Raw genomic sequence first — 17,269 nt, 5'->3', positions numbered from 1 at the left:
AACCCAGACTTTACTTTTAAGGTGCCATCCTTACTTTAATCTCAGCATCAGCACCACTTGGACTAAACCAAATCATGAAATAAGGAGGGGGGAGCAGAGTCAGACTTAATTTAATTTATTCTTTGTTGCCAAAAATAAAATGCTAGGAAATCAACACGTTTATAAGTACCATGTGAAGCAAGCATTATCTCATTGTGATAGACTAATCATTTTCATTAAAAAAAAACAAACAAACAAAAAAAAACCCTGTACATTCCCAGTTCAGAGAGGTGTACTGTTTTCCCTCCTTGTAAATCTCACATTTGATGATGGACCACAGGTTCTCAATGGGGTTCAGATCAGGTGAACAAGGAGGCCATGTCATTAGTTTTTCTTCTTTTATACCCTTTCTTGCCAGCCACGCTGTGGACGTGTGTGATGGAGCATTGTCCTGCATGAAAATCATGTTTTTCTTGAAGGATGCAGACTTCTTCCTGTACCACTGCTTGAAGAAGGTGTCTTCCAGAAACTGGCAGTAGGACTGGGAGTTGAGCTTGACTCCATCCTCAACCCGAAAAGGCCCCACAAGCTCATCTTTGATGATACCAGCCCAAACCAGCCCAAACCAGTACTCCACCTCCACGGGCAGGGATAGCTCAGTAGGTAGAGTGGTTGCCCCATGATCGGAAGGTCGGGGGTTCGATTCCCCTTAACAGCTACCCTGAGGTACCCCTGAGCAAGGTACCGTCCCTACACACTGCTCCCCGGGCGCCCAATGGCTGCCCACTGCTTCACTGAGTGAATGGGTTAAATGCAGAGAGCAATTTCCCCACGGGGCTCAATAAAGTACAATAATGTACACACTTTCTTCTCTTTTCTTCTTCTTGCTGGCGTCTGAGTCGGACTGGAGCTCTCTGCCCTTTACCAATCCAGCCACGGGCCCATCCATCTGGCCCATCAAGACTCACTCTCATTTCATCAGTCCATAAAACCTTAGAAAAACCAGTCTTGAGATATTTCTTGGCCCAGTCTTGACGTTTCAGCTTGTGTGTCTTGTTCAGTGGTGGTCGTCTTTCAGCCTTTCTTACCTTGGCCATGTCTCTGAGTATTGCACACCTTGTGCTTTTGGGCACTCCAGTGATGTTGCAGCTCTGAAATATGGCCAAACTGGTGGCAAGTGGCATCTTGGCAGCTGCACGCTTGACTTTTCTCAGTTCATGGGCAGTTATTTTGCACCTTGGTTTTTCCACACGCTTCTTGCGACCCTGTTGACTATTTTGAATGAAACGCTTGATTGTTCGATGATCACGCTTCAGAAGCTTTGCAATTTTGAGACTGCTGCATCCCTCTGCAAGATATCTCACTATTTTTGACTTTTCTGAGCCTGTCAAGTCCTTCTTTTGACCCATTTTGCCAAAGGAAAGGACGTTGCCTAATAATTATGCACACCTGATATAGGGTGTTGATGTCATTAGACCACACCCCTTCTCATTACAGAGATGCACATCACCTAATATGCTTAATTGGTAGTAGGCTCTCGAGCCTATACAGCTTGGGGTAAGACAACATGCATGAAGAGGATGATGTGGACAAAATACTCATTTGCCTAATAATTCTGCACTCCCTGTACAGGCTTCAGCAAGTTCAATTAGTTCTATTTCTAGCAGTTGTATAAGACTATCATTGTGGCAAAACATTTTGTGCATGTGTGTGTTAGGTATTTTAGTACCATGGGAGCATTTACTGGATATTGTTTTATAGTGACATTATACAGGAAAACTCTGTCATTCAATAAGGCCCCTTTGTTTTAGTTATTTTTCTCTTTGACCCAAGAATTGATGTGTGAGAATCACAGGCTGGTACAAGGTTGAAATACCACAGAGATCACTCCCTCAGCTACATTAGTTTCTTAATCTTTTAGACGCCTGTTGAAGGCCAAATGGTTTGTTTCAGATTTCACTAATGAAAGAACTCTTCGTTTTGTGCCTTGAAAATATGTCGCTGAGATAATCACAATTGTAGCTGAACTGATAAACTACACAAAGGATGCTTCTTCACCCAAGGGCAGGAAGACGCTGCCTTATCTTGGTCTGTACTGGTTTAAACTGATAAATCTGCTGTCTCATGAATTTTACCCTCTATATAAACTGTTGTACTTGTGAATAAAGTTGAGTCAATTTGGGAAGACAACCTGAAGCAGTCTCTGTTTTCTTGTTCTCCCAAGCTGCTCCCGAGCTCGTACTAACACGCTGAATGGCATGCTTGAATGTTGCTTGAGAATATATTTGACTGTGTTACAGACTAAGGGACAATCTCTGCTGATAGACGCCCACGCCTCGGAGGAAGCCGATCCACGGATTAGGCCCTGGAAACCGTTTCCTTCAGTGTGTATTTTGATTTGTGTGCAGATTTGTGTGTGTGTAATCAATTTTTAAATGTTTTGAATAAATCGGTAAATCTGTACAGACATTTCTGAATTTTCAAAGGAATCTGTAAATGTGTATTTATAATTCCAGAACAGCGACACTCAATTTTAGCATTAAAAAATGGCATTGAAAAATAAAAGTTTTACATTTACCGCTTTTTTTTTTTCTCGCTTTTTGCTCTCAGCAGTTAAGTTTCGGGGCTTTATGGCTGAGCCTTGGCTGTAATGTCACATAATTTGCATCCAACAGACCTAATAGCTGCCCAACTTTACCGAACAACATTGTAATGAATGTTTTGAGTTCAGGTGAGACTCAGAAAGAGCTATAAGGGTTTTTTTTTTTTTTTTTTGCTTTTTCCTTATCACTTGGAGGTGGACTGGTTTACAGAAGTCCACTCTTAACTAGATTAGTAGTTGCATTTGACAAACAGCTGCAAGATGAGCTAGATGACCTTCCTGTAGTGCCCTTAGCCCACGGATGGGCATCGCCAGGCCTCGAGAGCCGGTGTCCCTGCCCGTTTTAGATGTGTCTTTGAACCAACACAGCTGATTTAAATGGATAAATTAGCTCCTCAACATGTCTTCAGTTCTCCAGAGGCCTGGTAACGAACTAATCATGGGATTCTGGTGTGTTGACCCAAGGTGAGATCTAAAACCTGCAGGACCCTCGGGGCCTGGAATTGCCCACCGCTGCCTTAGCCCCAAGGAGTTGGTACTGCTGCACAAGCATCATAAAGCTGCCTGTAATTCCCAAGGCTTGAGTCAGACTATTAAAACATCCTTTAACCTTACCTCTGTGCCCTGCAATTGTGTCCACAGTAAGCTATATATAAGAACGCCTTCAAGGTGACAGTAAAGACCATTTTGTCCGTGTTTAAATTGCATGGCTCAAATTTTGACATTTGATCATTTTCACAGTTAAGGTTTTTAAAGAGATATATATATTTTAATAATAATAATAATAATAATAATAATAATAGTGACAAGACTGCCAGTTTCTGGAATATTGCCTCAGGAAACATGGCAAAAGGCATCAGAATTGATTTAAACAAGTCAAACCAAAGTCATTTATTGACAAATTTTGAGTCATAAGCAGCAGAGACACAACATTAACACCTCCAAGGTAAAGACAAGTCCATCAACCATCACTAGCTTAAGAAACCCAATTCAAGAGAGCTAGTCCCAGCTCTTCAGTAGACAATGTGAGGAGCAAACATGTAGCTGGTGTATGGGAATAGCGGCACAGACAAACCAAGAGATTCTGTGGCGGTGTAGCGGGTTTGGGCGAAAGCCGCTCTTCCTTTGTGGTAGCGTGAACGGGAACTTAAGGAGTAGACTGGCTCCAGACCATACACGTCACTGAAAACTGGCTCGTTTTCACCATTGTTGATGCCAGATTGAGTGTTAAACTGTGTAGGTCCTGTCTGATACTGACCCGCTGCATATCTGTCCGAACCTCCTCCCGGAGACCCATACTGACCTACTGCAAAGCCAACTGCTGGAGCTCCATACTGACCCACTGTATATCCCAACGAACCAGCTGCTGGAGCATCATACAGGCTATATGGAGGACTGCTCTGTACTCCATAGCCACTACTAGTGCGTTCTGGTGCTTTGTCAGAGTCACTCCCCGTTCCCCTGAATGTATACCAAGGAAGAGTTTGTGGTGTCTCAGCTCTGTTCAGTCCCAGCCCTAGAAGAGAAATTAATGGAAGCTAAGACTTTTAAGCTTAGCTACTAATACATTTAAGCTCCCATTAACTTTAACTGGTCAATCATTTAAGTTTAGTAAACCTCTTGCCTTTCTCCACAGGTGCACAAGTGATGCTTCCAGTGAGACATAATAGCCACAACCACCTGCAGACCATGTTTTTAAAAAAATAATAATAATAATAATAAATAAAATTCATGATATGTACACATCCAATCCACACCCATAATGCACCCTTCCTATGAAGCATCACTGCACATGAACAGTTTTTAAAATTTCTGACTTTAATGCAGACACCGCTGGATTACGGCACTCTTTTTTTAGTTGTTTTATAGCATCACTTACCTCATTTTGCTGTAGAGTAAGGTGTTTCAACCTCCCCAAGAGTCTGTTACAGGATCACAAAAAATAATAAGATGCATAATAGACCAATAAATAAACTACAATGCAAACTCAATACCAACACTGTACCTTATTGCAACAGGAGCTTCCACATACTGACTAGAAACAACAAGAGCTGATTTTATATGATCTTTGCTGCAGAGGGGACTGATTGCTCAGTGGTAACAGCTGCCTGTGTAGTTAATTGGAAACAAGTAGCTTCTCATTTGTGGAGATGTCCCCATGTTTCCCTTTTATTCTACCATCTTAAGTTGTTTCCACATTGTCTTTCCACCAAATTGTGTCCTCTTACAGTCTCTAAACCTTTCATCACCAACACAGTTTTGTTCCATCCTTCTCACAGCTTCAAATCAGACCAGATGCATTTCACAAGGTAGCATTTAGAGTTTTAATAACATTTTAGGAATTAATAAAATACTTATTAAAAATACTATGTATTTCATTCTTTTTGTCAAATTTCTCATTATCTTTGATTATGTATGTGAGGGGGGATCTGAATCAGTATCTTATCCATTTAGTAACTGAAGTTTAAATCCCAACTCAAAACTCATCTGTTCAAATCTGCATATTCACTGTGAATCCACTGTTTGTTCATTTTATCTTGTGCTTTATTTTTTTGTTCTTATTCTGCTATTGTTTTACTAAGTGTTTTATCCTATTGTAAAGTGTCCTTGGGTGACTTGAAAGGCGCTCATAAATAAAATTTATTATTATTATTATTATTATTATTATGAAGTGTTTTCCAAAATTTTAAGGAAGTGTTCACATTTTCTGAGATAAAATATGCAGCCTTTGCATTTATTATTGTCACAATGCATTTATTGCAGAGCTCTATAAAGCATTTCCAATCTGAGCTAGGATCTGTTTTTCTGGTTTTGGCTCACACCACATTACACTCATGAAGTAACTTTAAAAGTTCTTGTGTGAACCAGGTATTTTTACGACCTTAAAATCTCTATTTTTTAATGGAGCATGTTTATCAATGATTTTAATGAAACCTTCATAGAAAAATTCCCATAAATTTTTCACATTTGGAATAAGATAAAGCTTATCCCAGCCAAAAACATGTACAACATTTACAAATCCCTATACAGGAAAATGTTTTATGTTTCATTTTACAAGAATTCCAGGCTTGGTTTTGAGAATTGTCTAATTGTAGCAATGACACAGTGGTCACTGATGACATTTTATATTTCCAGAAATTAAAAGCAGTAATCAATTAAAAAGAAAAAACTATACTTGAAAGAATGATGACAGAAATAAAAGTCATTCTTACTAAAAAATATTTTCACTAAATAAACAAACATAATTGTTTTTGTAAAACCATTACACTAGAAAAAAGAACCAGAGCCATGGAACAAAAAGTTACAATTGAGGTTGAGGTAAACTGATTAACCTTTACAAAATCCAAAGCACATGAGCCGTCACAGGTTACTTAAGAAAATAATGTTGATCCCACACCGTGTGCACACAGTGTGCACACTGTGTGCACACACTGTATTCAGTCTATACTCTGCAGCACACAGTTCTTGAAGATCACGGCAGAAGTATTACAACAGAAGCAGATCTTTTTGTCTTCTTTGAATTTTTTCTTCTCAATTTCAGTGTAGACAGAGAAAAGTATGAATCTGAAAAGGGGAAACAAGTGAGATCACACTGCTCGCTCTGTCCCAAATGTAAATCAGACCCAAGTGTGCTGAGGGGGCCTTCAGTTACTGTGGTCCTGATCTTTGGAACGTGCAACCGTGCAGCCTGAAGGCGTTATTGTAGATCAGTGTAGTTTTGTCACTTTTTATTGACACATTCCTACTGCTTGCTAAGCACACGACAACCCCATATTCTGAACACAATGACCAATGTGCCGTCACTTGGCTGCACATTAGAGTAGCTCTATATCACCACTTGATCGATGATGGTCTCCTGTTCATAGAAAGTCTCTTACAACAGTGTTGCCCTCCACTATTTTATTTTCTTTATTTTGTGTTCTTTATAGATAATTTCATTACCATTTGATAATGTCTCTGGTGTAGGTGTCATATAGATCATTTTCTGTGGGAGAAAAGTGATATGATCTGTGAAACACCTCTTTTAGATTGGTCAGATGCTGCCAACACCACACCTTTCATGTGAGTATTCTCTGGGTTAACCTAGTTTGTAGATAGCCATGTTTCCGTGACCAGTTATCCTGATCAACAGTGTTAGGGTAATGAAAAAATATCCTGGATATGTTGAACTTGCTTCGTAGTATAGGTCCCAGATGTCTGAATAAACGTATCTATAGTCTTTCACCACACTCTTTGTCCAGGTTGCCTGCTATGACCTTTTAAAATCCAGTAGATGTTGTTACTGAACACCAATGCAGTCTATTAAAATAGTGTCTCGTTTACTGACCTCCCAGCCCATTGTTCCTTCACTGGGCTGATTTCAGTCATTATGCAATGTACTGTTTATAAGATTGGGGAAACCTGCAGTCAGCTGAGACTGAAGAAGTCACTCGGATGAGTGACGGAACATTTCTCCCACAAAACGATCCGTCCAGATGAACAGAATCAACTTTTCGTGACTCATTTACATTAGTTTCTAGCTCTGCTAAAATCAACGTGATGGACTGCAGCTAAGGTACATTTTTCAAGCAGGAAGTTAATGGGTGTTTCTGTTTCTTTGAGTTGTTCAGTGTTTCCAGAGAGAAATATAACCATAAATGTTACTCAGTATATAATGAGTATGATCTCTTTAATAACAAAAAAACAAAACAAAAACCGTGGCCTTTGGGATTGCTTCTTTATTCCTTCGGGGTGACTGTGGCTCAGGGGATTGGGAAGCTCATCTGTAACCGGAAGGTTGCCAGTTCGATCCCTGGGCTCTCTGTCCTGGTCGTTGTGTCCTTGGGCAAGACACTTTACCCTACCGCCAGCTGGTGTTGGCCAGAGGGCCCGATGGTGTGATATGGCAGCCTCGCTTCTGTCAGTCTGCCCCAGGGCAGCTGTGGCTACAACTGTAGCTGCCTCCACCAGTGTGTGAATGTGAGAGTGAATGAATAATGGAATTGTAAAGCGCTTTGGGTGCCTAGAAAAGCGCTGTATAAATGCAATCCATTATTATCCTATGGTTTTACCTTTGGGAGTAGCTATCCCAGCAATGTGACTTGAGCCATGTGAGAACCAAATATCATTACCCCATTGATTTTTCCTGAATGTCAAATCATCTCAGCATGGATGACATTCCTGTAGAACAATTAGATCTGTTTTCATCTATAAGTAAGACAAAACACAAGGCTTTCCTCTTTACTGAGTTTTGTAAATCACTTGTATAAACAGATATTACCAAAACAACACTTCTTTTTCAGGAAGGACCTGTTCTTTGTTCTCTTCCAGATGAGGTCTCTCACAGAGCGAAAGACAAATGGATGATGATTGCACACTTGTACGCGTGCAATCATTCACCTGCATTGCCATCGGGATACTTTCTTTTAAATCCTTATTGTCTTGTTCTTCTTTTGTACCACTCTGCTTCAGGTATTCTGTCAGTTAGGGCAATATGTCACTTTTTTCCGTTTTTTCTAAGAGCTTTTTTTTTTAATGTGTTCTTCTTCTTTGGTTTGGATTTTAGGCTATATGCCAATTTCTTCTTCCTCTGTTGCTTGTCCTTTTCAGCTTGTTCTCCTTCATCTTGCTTTGTATTTCACCTTCTCCTGTTACACCATTCATAGCTACATCTGCTGTGTCTCCATACATTCTCATTGTGTGAGGAAAACTAATGACTTTGAGGGGACCCAGTGGGATGAACCATTTTTCAATTACACAATATGTTTATATTGTGTAATTGAAAAATGTATTTCATATTAATTGTTTCTACACTTGCACAAAGGGTTAATGCTAGCCTAGGGTTTTTTAATAAACAGCATTATCATATGCAAAACTAGGGTCTCACTAGGGGTGGGAAGAGATTATTTTAGGATGGCACATGCCACCTATTGCCACTACAGAAGATCCGCCCCTGCTTTGAGCAAGCACAATCCACAGTCCATAGCCTAAGCCTGCCTTGCATCAGCACAAATCACTGAACAGATGTATTCACACATTTACAAATGTGATTATATACACATAGATCTGAAAATGCACAAAGAGCTCTAAATACATGTGTATAGTTCTGAGAGCACACACACACACACACACACACACACACACACACACACACACACACACACACACACACACACACACACACACACAGAGAGAGAGAGAGAGAGAGAGAGAGAGAGAGAGAGAGAGAGAGAGAGAGAGAGAGAGAGAGATTTCAATAGGCACACACAAATCTTTACAAAATTCACACATGCAGACTAAAATAGGCTCACACAAAAATCCTTTTGCTACAACAGTAGTCCCATAAAGGTCAGCATTTAGACACAGCCTTCAGATATTAATAGTTGTAGTACTAAGTAGTAATGGAAGCTGAAGCTCCAGCATATTTGTCAAAAAACATCAACACACTGCTTCAGAAACACTATGCCAGGGCTTTGTTAGTCTGAACAGTCACATGATCAATGACGTCCGAAGCTTAATTCAGCACGTCACTACCTCAGTACCAGATTCAGTGGTTTATAAGGAATTGAATCATTAGTGGGATTTGTGCTGTGTTTGGGTGATTTTGTGCGAGAGGGAGCAAACCAGTGTGCGTCATAATTAGAGCCAGGAAAAGAGGACGCTCTGCCTGTGCCTAAATAAAAAACAGTTCATCAGCACTTGTGCTCCCAGGTATAAAATGGACATAAGGAATACACTATAGGTTACATATAGCTATAATTATGGAAGTTACTAGGGATGTGTATTGGCAAGAATCTGGCGATACAATATGTATCATAATACAGGGTAGACGATACGATATATTGCAATACTAAAAGCCAGACGATATTTGTGTTTAGTAGGACTAAATTTAATTAGGAAAACTCACAGTAAACAGTCCAAACTGTTTAATGCTTGACATGAAACATCTGAAACAAAAACGCTCTCTAAGTTCAAAATGAATGGAGAAATTAACATCTGCCTTATTAGAAGTCATGTCAAATAAACAAACAAAAACTACTTTACTGAAATATCAAGTATTTTTTAACATGAAAAAAGTAAACATGTAACACTGAAGTCTTTCTAAGTACTATGATTGTAAAATACTTATCCAAAAACTGCTCTATGGAGCATCAAAACAAAGTACTTTTTATGTGACCTCAATATAAACAAATATAAATCAAAAATGAAATTGCTTGAAGAATCCATCCAAGTAAACATTAACAAAAAATGTAAAGTGCTATTACAATTAAGTGTTAATAAAATAAAGTACAGCTCTGCAGTGTCCATCAATGGAACACTTTTAGTACAACCTGAAAAAAGGAATTTACTCATCTAAATAAGTGCTTATGAGACTCAACCAAAATGTCAAACATTCTCATATCAGAGATTTTACATGTGTAGTGTTTTCTCAGTGTTTATTTTTCAATTTTCAGATTTTTGTGCAGGAATACAAGCTGATCGACATGGTCAGCTCTCAGGACACTTCTCTGTGCATTTACTATGTCTCCTGCAGAGGAGAAAACTCTCTCTGCAGAGACACTTGTTCCAGGAATGCATAGGAAACTCCTTGCTACTTTGGATAGCTGAGGGTATTCCTGTTCATGGTCCTTCCACCAACTGAGAGGATTTCCTGTGAGAGGCAAAGGGGTCTCATCTCTATACCTCTTGATCTCAGCTGCAGCAACATCATGGTCTGATTTTGGTGCAGTATTGTCACTAGTAGAGGCAAACGTAGCTCCGAGCAAGTCCACCAATGCACATGAGGTCCTCTGTCTCTTTAGGGGTGGCCGAGGGATGGAGTCAAAGCTGTCTTTGATATGTGGGTGGCATCCTCCACAGCCTCCTCTGTGGCATTCTCTTCCTCCACCTGTTTGTCAGTCTCCTCATTCTTTTGCTGCTGAAAAACATTAAATTCAAATAATATTAATGTCAGAAAGCCCAAATTCAAATCCAAGATTCACCCTGTTTTTCACTAATATTTGATGACAAATGTCATCAATATGCATTTTTTTTTTGCTTTTTACTTTATTCACTTGCTTATAACTTCAGTTGAATTTTTCCAAATAAATTCATTTATTTACTTACATTTCTTCCTTCTTTATCACAGTCACCACAGTGTCCAACAGTCTGGAATAGGTCTCTGCTTCAGACAGGAAGGGCAGGTCCTTAAACCGAGGATTAACAGTCGATGCCATCCATAGTGTCTCCCTCTCATTTACATATCTCTTTCCTAGATCTTCTGCTATGGCAGTCTTAATGTTAACCTATTAACCTATTATAAGATTGTGTTGTACATTGTTATATATAGTGTATTTTAGTTTTAGTTAAAAAAAAACAAACATCAAGACGTCACAAGCAAAAAGAAAACAAACCATGGCACATGTTTAAACAAGGAAGGTTTATTTGTCTGAATTATTTATTATTAAAATAGACATAAGATAATTTTTTCACCCCCCAAAAAACATATTCAAAGCACCATAGCTCTGTAGAGTGGGCAGTCATAATGAAGCAGTTCATTGTACGTTTTAGATTCAAGCTGCTCTTCATATTTCTGGCCACCAGATGTCCCTAAAGAGGACTGTGTTAAAAAGCTTTGAGTGATGAACTGTTTTTCAATACAAACTTCCTTAAACCTCAAATTCTGTTTTGCAATACAGAGCTAAGGTGGTTCTCTGGTCCATGTATCAGTGTAAATAAATGGATCGTCAATTATAAGGGTAAAGGCGAAGTGAGGGAACTGAGAAGCCGGCTGTTTGCGATTAACTTCAAAGGCAGCTGCTATCACTAAGCAATCAGCTCCTGCTGCACTGAGGATCATATAAAAGCAGCTTCTGTAGGTTGCATCAACTAAGGAGAAGTTCTTGGCACAAGTTAAGGGTTGGTAGAAGCTATGAGTTTGTGGCTTATTTTGGGCTGGGATTATTGATATATTATGGTTGACCAGGGTTTCTCCATTTTTGTTAGTGCAGGCTCTCAGGGGCAGGTCAGAACTCAAACTGCAGCAGAATGAGGTGAGTAATTATGTTTAAGTCTAAAGCTAAATTTTAAAGGGCCTGTCTGATGCATCAAGATAAATGGGTACTAAAACAGCTAAATATTGGCTTAAACCTTATGTTCTGAAATGACTGTTTCTAGGGTTTTGTGGATTTCATGTCTGCTGATTGGAAGCATCATCTGTGTTCCTGTAGAATATGGTATGATAACACTAACAAAATTGAGAAAGCTGAACAAAATTAAGTGGCCTTGAATACATTCTGGCTCTTGCCTTGTTTCTCCTCAGATTATGGATTTGATATGGAATATGACGATATGGGCACATACCCCATGCAGGAGGGAGCATTTTTTTATGACCATTCCCAAGATAGTGCAAATTATGAGGCAAACGACGGCTATGCCCACATCGCCACAGACTCCAGTGCTGGTCCTCGTAGTTACGGGAGTAACACGATGGTTGGGGATGACTGGTTCACTAGTGGCTATACAGGGGGGGACCGTGTTTACACTGATACCAGCGGTGAGGAAAACAAGCCTGTTTTTAGTGACGTGTCTGGTCTGGAACCAGTCTACACTACTGGCTCTCGTTCACGCTACCAAAGAGGAAGAGCAGTGTTTGCCCAAACCCGCTACACCCCCACAGAGTCTGTTGGCTTACCTATGCCGCTACTCCCATACACCAGCTACACACTTTCTTGACATGCAATCTTCAAACTCCAGCCAAAGCTGCCTATTAACTCTTGGTGAGTTCAGTTACTCTTGGCTTTTCATTTGAGTGGTGTGAATGATAACTGGTTGATTAACTTGTCTGCTCTTCTCTATTCTCAGGTCTGTCAATGACTCTTTGCCCAGTTGCCAAAATACTTAATAAATTGCTTTAAACTTAAACAATGCCACTTATTTCCTCCTAAGCTGGTGTTTAACAATTTAAGCATATAGATGCATGTATGACTGTTCTGAAAGTTTGCCAAAAAATATCAGGTATTGATATCCAAGCAGAAGGCTTTTTACAATAAAGACTTATAATCATACTTTTTTTTTTTTTTTTTTTTTGAAGCAAAAGAGTGTGCACAAAAGAATTTACTTTTAATAAGGGGCAAGGAATAATTAATAAATTATTTAAGAACATAATGTTGATTAAAAAATATTTACTAAAAGCCAGACTCCAATTGGGCTTAATCGATAATATCTCTGATGCAAGATCTGTTAAATTATGCAGAATGGATAGAAGACGATAGGGGGGGGTGGATTGTTTCAAGAGAACCCACTGAGCAGAGGTGGGACCAAGTCATTGTTTTGCAAGTCTCAAGTCTTTATCCTCAAGTCTCAAGTCAAGTCTCAAGTAATGTCAGGCAAGTCAGAGTCGAGTCTCAAGTCACTGGTGTAAAAGTCCAAGTAAAGTCACAAGTCTGAAACTTTGAATTTCAAGTCCTTTTGAGTCTTTAAAAAAAAAAAGAAAAAGAGAAAAGCATGTTGCAGTTATATGCTAAATGTAAATATTAGACCATGTAATTTTTAAACCTGTGTTTTTCTCAACACATGACAAAATAGTGAACTTAGAAAATATACACAAATTGTGAAATTGCACCTCTTTAAAATGCAGCTCAATTAAACCTAGCTCCAAGAATAATTTTCACCGACAGTTCTGAGATAAGCTGCATGTTATTCTTGGATGCGCTTATAGGGCCGGCTTAAAAATCGCATGACAAAAATATCATACACATTAAAAAAAACTGAATCACCAACGTAGCCTGGACAACATTTGCTAGTTAGATGAAGTCAGCTATCTCATCGTAGCATATTTATATGCATATTTATAATTATACGGTTCTTGGAGTGAGTGCATACACTCATGAAGTTTAGTAACTTCAGGTCACTGCAACAAGCCCAGGTACAGTTTACCGATGGATGGGTGCAGGACCTTGAAATGCACCGTGTAGAAAGTAAAGACCATCGTACATATCATAAGTTTACCAGTCTCACAAATCGTCGTCATAAATACACATTCCTTAACCGTTTATTAATAGGACCTTTGAGCTCAATGGTAATTAATTAGCAGTGGAAATAATTTCTGGTAGCATCACAGAAATGTAGCAGTGACAATAATACTGTATGCTGTAATCGTACTGGGCAATTAGTGATACAAAACAACTGTTTTATCCTGTGAATAAAAGTATATGTTTTTGTCAATGTACCATAATAACAGAAGCGAAACACAATATTGTGTCAGGACAATTCACTATTTATGCACAATAAACAAAGGAGCATAGCGTGACAATTTCTGTTCAGTGCCAGACTTGCTTGTAACCTATATCACCAATTATTTTATGAAAAATGACGTATTAACTACAACAGCAGACTGACCTTCGTGTAAATGCTTGGAGCAGACTAACCTGTGAGCTGGAGTGTTCTGGGACGTTATATTTGGTCTTTGAATGGCTGCAATCCAGTCGCCTCTTTGTTACTTCGGAAACATGGTTCGAACAATTTCTCTTCCACAACGTAATCCGATAACAACCGATCTCTTTACCCGTCGGCTTTCCGTGGCTGTCATGCGACCGGCTATTGCAGTTAATAATACAACAGCTTCTTGGCATTTTTTGTTTCTTTTTATCGCTGTGTAACTGATTTCAATTGAAAGCCTGCGTGCGCTAGTACCTCTTGCCACGAGTTCCCAGAATCCTTTGCGGTTCTACCCCTGAATGACGTCACATTTTCAATCTCTATATAATATGCATGTTAAATTTTATATTTGGGGTAAAATATCAAGTCTTTTCAAGTAAACCGGTTCAAGTCCAATTCAAGTCCCAGGTCATTGGTGTAAAAGTCCAAGTCAAGTCACAAGTCTTAGAACATTTTTTCAAGTCAAGTCTAAAGTCATAAAATTAATGACTCGAGTCTGACTCGAGTCCACACCTCTGCCACTGAGTGTCTACATGTTCTGTCTCTGGGACACTGTCCCCCTCCTGCCTAATTGGTATGCTGACTGGCAGGTGTAAGCTCTTCCTCATTTCAAGCCAAGTCTTCTCTCTCACACTTGCTTGCTCTTCTCAGTCTCTTCCCTTCTGCTTTTCCTCTATCTTAATAACTTATACAAGTACTGCACATGGTACTGTTAACTTTAGATTAGAGCTGGGCGATAGAACGATAACGATATGTATCGCGATATAACTTTTACTCGATAGAGAAATTAAGCTATCCCGATAGACCTCGCTGCTCTTGTCCTCAAAAAAAAAAAAAAAAGGTCAGCCAATCCAAATTAAGTAGCGCAGAGCCGAACCAATCACAGCCGCAGCGTCACGTCGCGTGACTTGTTATGTACAGCACAAGTGCCAAGCCGCACGTGTGTTTGTTTGGGAAGCAGCCAGCGGGTAATGGAGCCAGCGCGTAATGGAGGAAATGAGTGTGCCGACTAGAAAAATCAACCGAGCGTGACCGAAGAGAAAACAGATGATGGTTCCAATGCCGGAGAGATTGTCGAACGGAAGAGCCATAGAAGTTCCGTAGGGTGAAGGTATTTCGGCTATTTCAAGTCTGACAAAAAACAGAGTAGCGTGCACTGTAAATGTGCCGAAAGCAAGTCTGGAAATACAATAAACTGGTGCATGCGTCACACTGTGCGCCACGTTATTGTTTCGGTGAAATGAATTTCTACAATACTGTTAATTCTACTCTCTGCAGTGTTTAAATGCTTACATATACACACAGTTACTGTCCCTCCACACATACGACTCGGTTCTGCTTCTATGCCCCAGCTTTGTTTACTTTTTCCCACCGAGGCTTCTAGACTTCTGATTGGCCAACATTTCGGCACGGTTAGGAATCTAGCGCCACCTGCTGCTTTGGCATGTTCATAGCAGCGTTTTCCTTCATTTCTGCCTTTATGTGTGGACGGGATTATTTTTTAAAACGAAAACGGAAAATCTCCGTTTTCACAAATACCCGTGTACGTGTGGACGTAGCCTCAGTCTCTGACTGGAAGCGCTAATTCGTCATTCGGCTTTTGTCAGACTAAAGTAACTGTTAAAACTGTTTGAAAAGCTCAGCTATACAACAAGGAGAGATTGAGAATTTCCTTTTAGTTCTCAGTTTATTTGATATTGAAAAAAGTTAGTCAGTTTTGTCTGTTCTTCTGTAAAACAAACTAAGATTTATTTTTAGAATTAATATTTTGTTTCTAAGTGGAATTGACAATTTAGTCTGTTTCGTTTGTTCTATTTTGAAACTTAAACGCTTTAGCGGCTGCCTTTTGTGTAGTTTGCAATATTTGCCTTTATTTATCTGAAAAAGTCTCATGTTCCTTAAGTACATCTACCCTGTTGAACTTATTATGGGAAATAAATATTTAAATAAAAACAAGCTGCTGATTATTTCACATTTTACTTGTGAGCAACGGCACATTTAAATCTTACAAATATAGTTATTTGGCTTATATCGTGATAGATATCGTTATCGCCTGAAATGAAAAAAACATATCGTGATATGAAAAAATCTCATATCGCCCAGCTCTACTTTAGATGTTCAAAATCTTGAAATAACAATCTTCATTATTTTGTTAATAGATTTTTGTAGCCATGTTATTTTAATTAGTATGGCTTCTTTGGGGGGTTTGGCTTTTGGTGAACAGCCAAAATTGTTTTTAGCTAGTGGGTCTTAGTAACTGTTCAGACTAACCCTCATATATTCTACTGTAAAAATACAAATATATGTCAACATGTAATTGCATTTGTTATGTAAATAAGATAAATTAATGCATTTATAGATTAATAATTTCCCAAAATTGACTGTCTCCATTTAAAGCAGCGGTAAGCACTGCCGGAACTGTTTTAAGTCCCGTGCATCACGTGACACCCCGAAGTCTGAACCCACTGTTGGGAACGACCCTCCGGCACTTGCCAGTAGTGATCGGATTTCCGGATCTTTTTAGAGAACCGGCTCTTTCGGCTTGACTCACTAAAGAGTCAGCTCTTTCAGCTCCCAACCGGCTCTTCAGGTTGTTTTGTTGCTTTAACTATCAACAACAATATACAATTATGCACAAAAGGAATTAGTAATATAAAGAAACGTGGTTTTCTTTATGCATGTATGTGTGTGTGTATATATATATGTGTATATATATATATATATATATATATATATATATATATATATATATATATAAATAAATATATATTTATGGGGGTCCCTAGAGACGAAATGCGTCCAAAACTACAAAGCACTTAGATTATCTATCTATCTCAACACGGCCCCTAGCATCCTGGAGCACTTCCGTTGTGTTTTGGAGTTTGTACGTGCTTTGTCTCTAGGGGCCACTGTAAATATACTTTTATTTATTCACTCCACAAAATGTAATAAATAAAATACAAAAACCAACTATTTACATTTCAACTTTTAACTACTTCAATTTTCAGCTTTTTCCTTTTAAACAAATATAAAGTGAAGCAACACAAAACACTGCAAATCACAACACAATAAAATATGAAAAAAAAAAAGAACGCTCAGATCTTTAATTAATCAGAATCAGAATCAGAATACTTTATTGATCCCTGGGGGAAATTATTTATTAAATTAAGGGGGACGTTGGCATTTAGAAATATTAATATCACACTCAACTGACTTCGTTTTATCTTCCCATTGCACTGATGGTTCTTAGGTGCCTGTGCATGTTGTTTGTGGAGCCGGCTCTATATGATA

General features: G+C 38.9%; 2 protein-coding genes across 4 annotated transcripts; one reads left to right on the top strand and one right to left on the bottom strand.

Moving 5' to 3' along the window:
- Positions 1–3,443: 3,443 nt before the first annotated feature.
- Positions 3,444–4,625, bottom strand: LOC147325310 (uncharacterized). The gene is made up of 4 exons (XM_086302433.1): positions 4,587–4,625; positions 4,461–4,503; positions 4,206–4,261; positions 3,444–4,097 (listed from the first exon to the last, which is right to left on the bottom strand). The coding sequence occupies exons 2-4, from the start codon at positions 4,463–4,465 to the stop codon at positions 3,595–3,597; spliced, it is 564 nt and encodes a 187-aa protein (XP_086158559.1). The 5' UTR covers positions 4,466–4,503; positions 4,587–4,625; the 3' UTR covers positions 3,444–3,594.
- Positions 4,626–11,407: 6,782 nt separating this feature from the next.
- Positions 11,408–12,466, top strand: LOC147325309 (uncharacterized). Of its 3 annotated transcripts, none has more exons than XM_086299762.1 (5): positions 11,408–11,458; positions 11,546–11,592; positions 11,717–11,775; positions 11,862–12,318; positions 12,404–12,466. In XM_086299762.1, the coding sequence occupies exons 2-4, from the start codon at positions 11,588–11,590 to the stop codon at positions 12,272–12,274; spliced, it is 477 nt and encodes a 158-aa protein (XP_086155888.1). In that variant the 5' UTR covers positions 11,408–11,458; positions 11,546–11,587; the 3' UTR covers positions 12,275–12,318; positions 12,404–12,466. The 3 variants fall into 3 exon arrangements, with proteins under 3 accessions (XP_086155888.1, XP_086155889.1, XP_086155887.1); XM_086299763.1 differs by having other exon boundaries at positions 11,411–11,458; positions 11,551–11,592; XM_086299761.1 differs by having other exon boundaries at positions 11,454–11,592.
- The last annotated feature ends 4,803 nt before the right edge of the window (positions 12,467–17,269 follow it).

The sequence above is a fragment of the Aulonocara sp. 'chitande type north' Nkhata Bay genome, linkage group LG7 (genome assembly GCF_057382095.1).
Source record: "Aulonocara sp. 'chitande type north' Nkhata Bay isolate Kocher_YH1m ecotype deep benthic linkage group LG7, A_spYH_male_GT1.1, whole genome shotgun sequence".
Taxonomy (NCBI): Eukaryota; Metazoa; Chordata; class Actinopteri; order Cichliformes; family Cichlidae; genus Aulonocara; species Aulonocara sp. 'chitande type north' Nkhata Bay.
The sequence above is the reverse complement of the archived record's forward strand: the minus strand, read 5'-3'. Positions and strand labels throughout refer to the sequence as shown.

Bases quoted from the DNA above. Each gene is read 5' to 3' on its own strand.
- LOC147325310 (XM_086302433.1), bottom strand. The intron at 4,098-4,205 runs GCAAGAGGTTTA...TTTCTCTTCTAG, and splicing joins TTGTGCACCTGTGGAGAAAG to GGCTGGGACTGAACAGAGCT.
- LOC147325309 (XM_086299762.1), top strand. The intron at 11,776-11,861 runs GTATGATAACAC...GTTTCTCCTCAG, and splicing joins CTGTGTTCCTGTAGAATATG to ATTATGGATTTGATATGGAA.